The sequence below is a fragment of the Dendrobium catenatum genome, unplaced genomic scaffold, assembly GCF_001605985.2.
Source record: "Dendrobium catenatum unplaced genomic scaffold, ASM160598v2 fragScaff_scaffold_1456, whole genome shotgun sequence".
NCBI classification, from domain to species: domain Eukaryota; kingdom Viridiplantae; phylum Streptophyta; class Magnoliopsida; order Asparagales; family Orchidaceae; genus Dendrobium; species Dendrobium catenatum.
Window position 1 is genome coordinate 254,703 of NW_021319918.1, and position 6,717 is coordinate 261,419.

General features: G+C 35.6%; 1 protein-coding gene across 1 annotated transcript in view; it reads right to left on the minus strand.

The window, feature by feature from the left end:
• The window catches only part of LOC110096028 (kinesin-like protein KIN-14L), a 77,209-nt gene extending 72,404 nt beyond the window's left edge, over nt 1-4,805 (minus strand). Inside the window, exons 1-2 of the mRNA XM_028700141.1 lie at nt 4,280-4,805; nt 1,882-2,005 (exon numbers count right to left, since the gene is read on the minus strand). Of these exons, the coding sequence (XP_028555974.1) occupies nt 1,882-2,005; nt 4,280-4,474 (319 nt within the window). The 5' untranslated portion in view covers nt 4,475-4,805. The remainder of the gene's footprint in view (nt 1-1,881; nt 2,006-4,279) is intronic.
• Nucleotides 4,806-6,717: the final 1,912 nt, after the last annotated feature.

Consider the following 6,717-nt stretch of genomic DNA (forward strand, 5'->3'; position numbering starts at 1 on the left):
AATTCCAAAATTGGAAAGTTTTGAAATTCGAATTTTGAATTTTCAAAATTGGAATTCGTGGGGGATGGGGAATGAAGTCGACGGTCGAGAGGCTTACCACTGGATGGTGGAAGGTGGGATGGCCGGCGGCTAAAAGGGGGTTAGGGCCGGCGGGTTGGGAGAAGGGAAGGGAGCGGATGACGGGATAAACCACGAGTCACGGACTCTTGAAATGACTAGTGGGTGTTGTTTTTCGCCCTCACCTTGGGCTGTCGTTCTCCTCTCTAACTCTCCACACAAGAAGAAGAAGAAGACAAGATAATAAAAAAAAATTTTCATTCATAATATTCATTAAACTCAAAATGATACAAGAGACCACTATATATAGGTCTCAACTCATACAAAGCGAAAATACTAAATTGCCCTCTGGGCTACAATGACAAAATAACTCCCCGCAGGGGTAAAAATGGAAAGACAGTAAATAAAACAAGATAATAATAAAATACATCATGATATCTAAATCAAAAGTAGAGGCGATGAATCGTGGCCGTCGATCTGCGGTTTCGTCGGCGATAAACAAGTCGGTAGCGTCTGTCGATGTCCTCATCACAATGCCACCTTAATGCTTATCTAAAGAGTTTAGATAATTTGGGAAATTATTTTCATCATTTGAAATTCAAATTTTGAATTTCAAATAGTTTCCTAAATTAGAAAGCAATTTTAGGAAAGTATTGAATCTCATTCATGAGTAATTTCAAATTTAATTTGGGTGGAATTTTTCTTCTCCTAAATTAAAGAGACCAATTAGGAGGGGGATTTAAATTTCTCCACAAAACCCCCCTCTCCCCTCTCTCCATGTCGTCGGCCCCTTGTATGGGCTCCACTCCTTTAATGCTACATTAAGGCTCTTAATGGCTTGAGTTTTGAAATCCAAATTCAAAGTGTTTTCCCTCCAAATCTACTCAAAATCTGAAAATAATTTCAGATTTGGAGATGAGAATATTTCTACTTTCCCTCAACCTAATTCTATCCAAACCCTAAACCTTTTTCCCCCTACAAGCCACCGGCCTCCCTTCCCTCCTCCATCTCTCTCCCTCCTTTCTCTATTGTGCTCTCTCTCTCTTTGTTGTTGATGATGAACGACCAATCTGGAGCGTGATTCCAGCCTTGCGTAAGACAATTAAATTTTCGTGGATCTTCTCAACTTGCCGTTCTTCAACTTGAATACAAACATTAATGGGTTGATAGAGAAGTCCGCCGACTACATACTATTCGTTTTGACCAAGGCTATAGAGGAGAAACTAACGGAAGGTATGTGGTGTATCAAGACGCTTCTCCGAGAAGGTGATCTTCTTCCTTGACTCGTGTACTTTCACATTCTACTTACTTCGTAGCGAGATTGTTCAAGCAAGAGATTGTGTTTAATTATCGTCATCCATTAGTAAGCGTAGGTTTGCTACTTCTTTGCTTTTGGATCTCATTGTTAGACCAAGGTTATGTTAGAAACTTCGAATGCAACGCTTTGATTTTCCTAAATGTTTTGATTTCGCTTAGTCTCTTGCGTGGCTTAGCCTAAACAAAAGTGACCACTTATTAGTTTTATTTTGTTGTTTTAATCGCTAATAACGAAATTCCAAAATTGCTCTCTAATTATTTTGTGCAAGTTTCTTGTTTGCATTTAGTCCTGCATCTATATATATATAAACTACATTAAGTAGCAAAACAAAGAACGGGATACAAAACATATAACAAATCAAAAAGATAATTAATGAAACAATGCATTTTAGCCATATATAATCTCAAATAGTATATAACAGAAAAGAGATGTTCATCCAAATATAGATTTGATACTTTATTGGATAACTTCACGCATGTAACAAAGCTTCACATGCACTACCCTACCTAGCTTTCGAGTCCTATCAGCAAGAACTCCAAGATAACGAGTAACTCGATCAAGCTTGGCATTTGAATAGTCTCTAAGATCACCGGCTTCATGTCTCAACTCCAAATAGTCTTGCCTAGCACGCTTCAAGGTCAATAAAATGAAGTTAGAAAATAAGAATAATACATATCTTTTAATTGAAATAACACAAAAATATTGTGACTTTTTTTAAGCCAATTGCAGGAAGGCCATTACAGCATGGCTTCGTATTACCAATATCAAGCTCAAGAAATATAACAACGATGTAAGATGACAAGGATTTGTCCATGTTAATAAACCACAATTATCATTTTATATAATCAAGTATACCTGAAACAAGCTGTCCAAATTTTTAAGTCACAATGATACATTATCATGTGTAACCCCGTCAATGTGGCGTGAAAGAAACTTAAGCTTAACTAACAAAACATATTACAGAAGCTAATCTTCAGCTGTTGCTTTAACATTCATCTTAACCAAAATAAGGAGAATATAGATGATTTTGTATTATATATTAACTTCCTAAAAAAAATAAAAAAATATGCCAATGACATTTAATTTGCCTCTTTTTTTTTATGCCAGCACTTCCTTATTAGACAAAAAAATTAACCTGGTCCTCAAAAGCATAGGATGTGTGTCTTTGTGGTGGTAAAAGCATAGTGTGTCTTTGTGGTGGTGCTGGTGGCGGCGGCGGCGGCTTTAAATGGCATTACAGTTCTAAAGCACAAGAATGACAAACCCTATGAACGGTCTACAACATCATTACAGAGGATATACCAATGACGGAACAAAAAGTGGAAGGGAATATGAAGTGTAAAAGTGTTCAAGTATGGAAGGGTAGAACAAACCCATTACATATGCTAATTCTATCAAATTTCAAAGCACATGAAACTCTATTAGAAGTAAAAACTTGCAACAGAACTTCACAAAACCTATATGCTTAATTAATAACATGATGACAATCAAAGTAATGTCATCATGAGCCTAACTCTTATTGTGGCAGTTGAGCACCTGTCAAGATTTTATTTTATGTGAAATAAAAAAAAGGTGTATACCAAAGAATGTTAAAGTTGTTATTATTGAGAATTGAATAGCTTAAGATATAATTGTGCGGTAATCAAAGAGTTTCCAAACATAGAGAAGGATTAAATCAAATACCAACACTAAAGTTGTATCATTTTCACATTTTGTATTGGTTAAAAAAAACATGCTCACCTATTGAAGATAAGATGGTGGAAAATTGACTTAGAGAAATGGAAAGTGAGAAGGGAGGGAAGTGAACTATTTTGGCCCTTTGGTGACTCAAAATTCATTTCAATTTGAGACAATTGAATTATTCTGAATTAAATCAGCTCAACTTGGATCAATTTTCATTTTATTCAAGCTCGAATCTTTTTTTTAGTGAATCAAACCAAATTTGAGCAGAGTTGACTTAATATCAACCCTGCTCTTTACAAATAGAGCATCTAAAACCACCAATATTATTGTCCAGACAAATATAAAAACAAAAACTCGGCATAAAATAGATTTTCAATAATGTATTTGTGTATTGTAAAACAAAAAGTGACAAAGGAAAATCTTCCCTAGCTACCAACTTGAAAATGTTGCTACAGTTACAGTGAACTGTTAAACAATCAAATTTTCTATGTTTTCCTGATATCCAAGCATTCACTGAAATGAAACGATAAACTTCGTTGAATTTTTCGACAAATAAAACTTATTTCCTATTAAAAGGGAGATCTGGAGACAGCCAATACCATGCCTCACTCACCCTGGTTATCTATCGCTATTCTGGCTTGGCATTCTATTCCCACAGCATCCCATCAAAATTTAACGCTTGCTAAGTTGATATAAGATGTGCACAGTAAACACAAGATTCTCATGTTTCCAATGCATGAAACTACTAATTGCACCGATTATTGCTTTAAACCCCGACTCTCACAAAAAAAAAAATAGAGACAAATAAAAATTGATCTACCAAACTCGCATCTAAATGCTACACCTTAAGAGCAAGGAGAAAACAAACCCCGTTAGAGTCCCATGGTTTTCCCGTCATTTTTCTTTCACAATCATAATTTCTATCACCACTGCATATGCACCACTGTATTCCCTTGTCCTATCAAAGAAAGCAATAGCTTTGCAAACACAACTACTACTACCCCGCAGTACAACGCTGTCAGCAAGATAGTTTAAATTAAGCACTCAACAGATTGCTCGTCACTACATCAGCACGACTTAGCCAACCCTGCAGAAAACCAACTAAGGTCTCTCCAAACAACCATTCCAATTCCAACTGTTTTTTTCAGCCTTATGTCAACCGAGTTCACATGAAACAAGAAAACTAAAAAATAAGTTTCAGATAACCCATAGAAATCGAACCTTCACTTGGTCTTTTAGCCTGTTAAACTTCTCATTGACGGACTGCCTCCCGAACCCAACCCGCGGCGACTGTGACGACGGCGAAAGCGATAACTTCCGAACCGCGGTGTGCTGCCGCTGATCATCCCGCTCCGACGAACTCCTCGGCTCAAACAGCGGTAAATCCCAGCTCCATCGGTTTCTCTGCTCTCCCATTCCTCCAAGCCCCTATAACCCTAGGTCCCGATCACAAGCGGACGCGAGGAAGGAGCAATGTCAGGTTAAACCGGAACCGGAGAAGCCGATGGGAGTAAAATTAATCGAGCTATTGAAGTTATCGGCAACACACGGCGATTTTGTAACACTCTTCTATCTGGAATTGGAGAGGCCGAGAGGGTGAGGACTGAAGTTTGAAGGGAATGCCCAATCTATTATCTGATTATAAGAGAAGAGGATAGCACCGGTCGGGAACCGGAAGGGCACAATCCTTTGGGCTTTTCTCCGCTCTCTTCCTATTTCGATTTGGCTTTCCCACCACACTGGCTTTGCGGTATTGTCGATCCCGCCCGTCCTTTTCAAGACAACGGAGCCACGAGTGGAGTAGTAGACTAGAGAAGCATATTGCATGGCTACATCTTTTCCATAAAAAATACATGAGAAGTATTATTATACGTCTTTCTTTTATTTCAAATAATTATGTGCTGAGTTCAAAGATAGCGTTCTGAACTCACAAAAATTTGTGACATATGAATATTTATTTGCTTTTTTTTTCTTGTTAACCTAACAATCCGACCCAGTCCAATAACTTAAATAAGTTCTACAAATTTAGGGTTTAGAGTTTGGGCTTCTTTTAAGGATAAAATATACGAAGGATCCTCAATATTTAGAATTTTGACTAAAATAATGTTTTATATGCTAAGAAAGAAAAAGGAAAATATAAAAATTTGATGAATATGAAGATTAATTTGGAGGAGTACGTTGCATTTTTTGGAGCAAGTCATATGCCCACAGGAGGCAGAGGCCGAAATGCGGCATGCAAATGTTCAGGAAGAGGAAGACTTTAAGTTGAAAAAGTTGAAGCTTTAATGAATGATAGGTTTAGGGTATGAAGCGGAAGTTACTTTGGTTGAAGGTGCCATAGGATTCAACTTATCAGTGAAGTTCAAACTCGTCCTTTAAACAAGCTTTTAGACAGTCAAAACACGATGTAGATAAATTGTATAGAAGCTTGTAGCCACAATGTACAAAATATTTAATTCATTGTCTTTTACTTTGTACATGTTTTTTATGAACAGTGTCAAATATCCATGAGTTCATTTGTGAATCTATTTTGAATTGCGTATTTATTGGGTATTCGCTGCCTATTCATTGTGTTTTCACTTTGTATCAACTGTGTATTCAATGCATATTGATTGTATATTTGTTCCATATTTATTGAGTATTGGCTCAATATTTGTTGAGCATTTTCTGAGTATTTGTTGTGTATTTAATATATATTTGTTGAGTGTCAACTGCATATTTTATATGTTTTCAGAGCGAATTTGTTTTTTTTTACATGTTGTATATTTACTTTTATACTAGGGTATGTATAAGAATGAGAAAGAGGCATACGAGATTTTTTGCAGTTATGCCCATAATGCATGGTTTTCCCATAATGCATGGTTTAGTGTTTGAAATGACAATCACAGTTACTAGCCAAGTTCCATAAATATAATGTGCAAGGACTTTGTCAGCTCAAAATCAGGTTTCAAGAATGATATTGATTTGAATTCCAAAATAAAATATCAAAAATCAGATACCATAATAGGTTATTTAGTTATGATTAGGTTTATAATAGATAAAGTTGTAAATTGGAATGTGAAATATTTTATTAAAAGATACAATCATAATTTGGCTAGGCAAGAAGACGGACATCCACAAAGAGCATGTAGAAATATTTGTGATGAAAAAGCTTTAGCTATTAAATAAATACAAAAGCTAGGATAATAATTATTGATGCATTCTCCTACCTTGTAGATGGAATTGGAGGTATCGAGAATGTTGGAATTTCTAATAGGGATGCATACAACTTTATTTAGAAAGAGAAAAGAGCAAAGACTGAATTTAGAGACACTAATACTTTGATTCAATTATTTAAAGATCGTTAAGTTGATAACAACATGTTATCATGGAACATACAAATTGATGAATTTAATAGATTGTTACTTTTTTTGGGTTGATAGGATGAGTATGATAGATTATGACTATTTGGAGAATGTGGTGATTGTTTATACTTGTTATAGGGTCAATAAATATAATTTAATTTGCATGCTATTTATCACGATCAATAATCATTTGTTGAATATTCTACTAGGGTGGTCTTCTTGTCATAGAAAACAATTTTTATGATCATAGAGCCATAGAAGTTTATTTACCTCACAATAATCATAGAATATGTCAATGACACATCTCTAAAACGG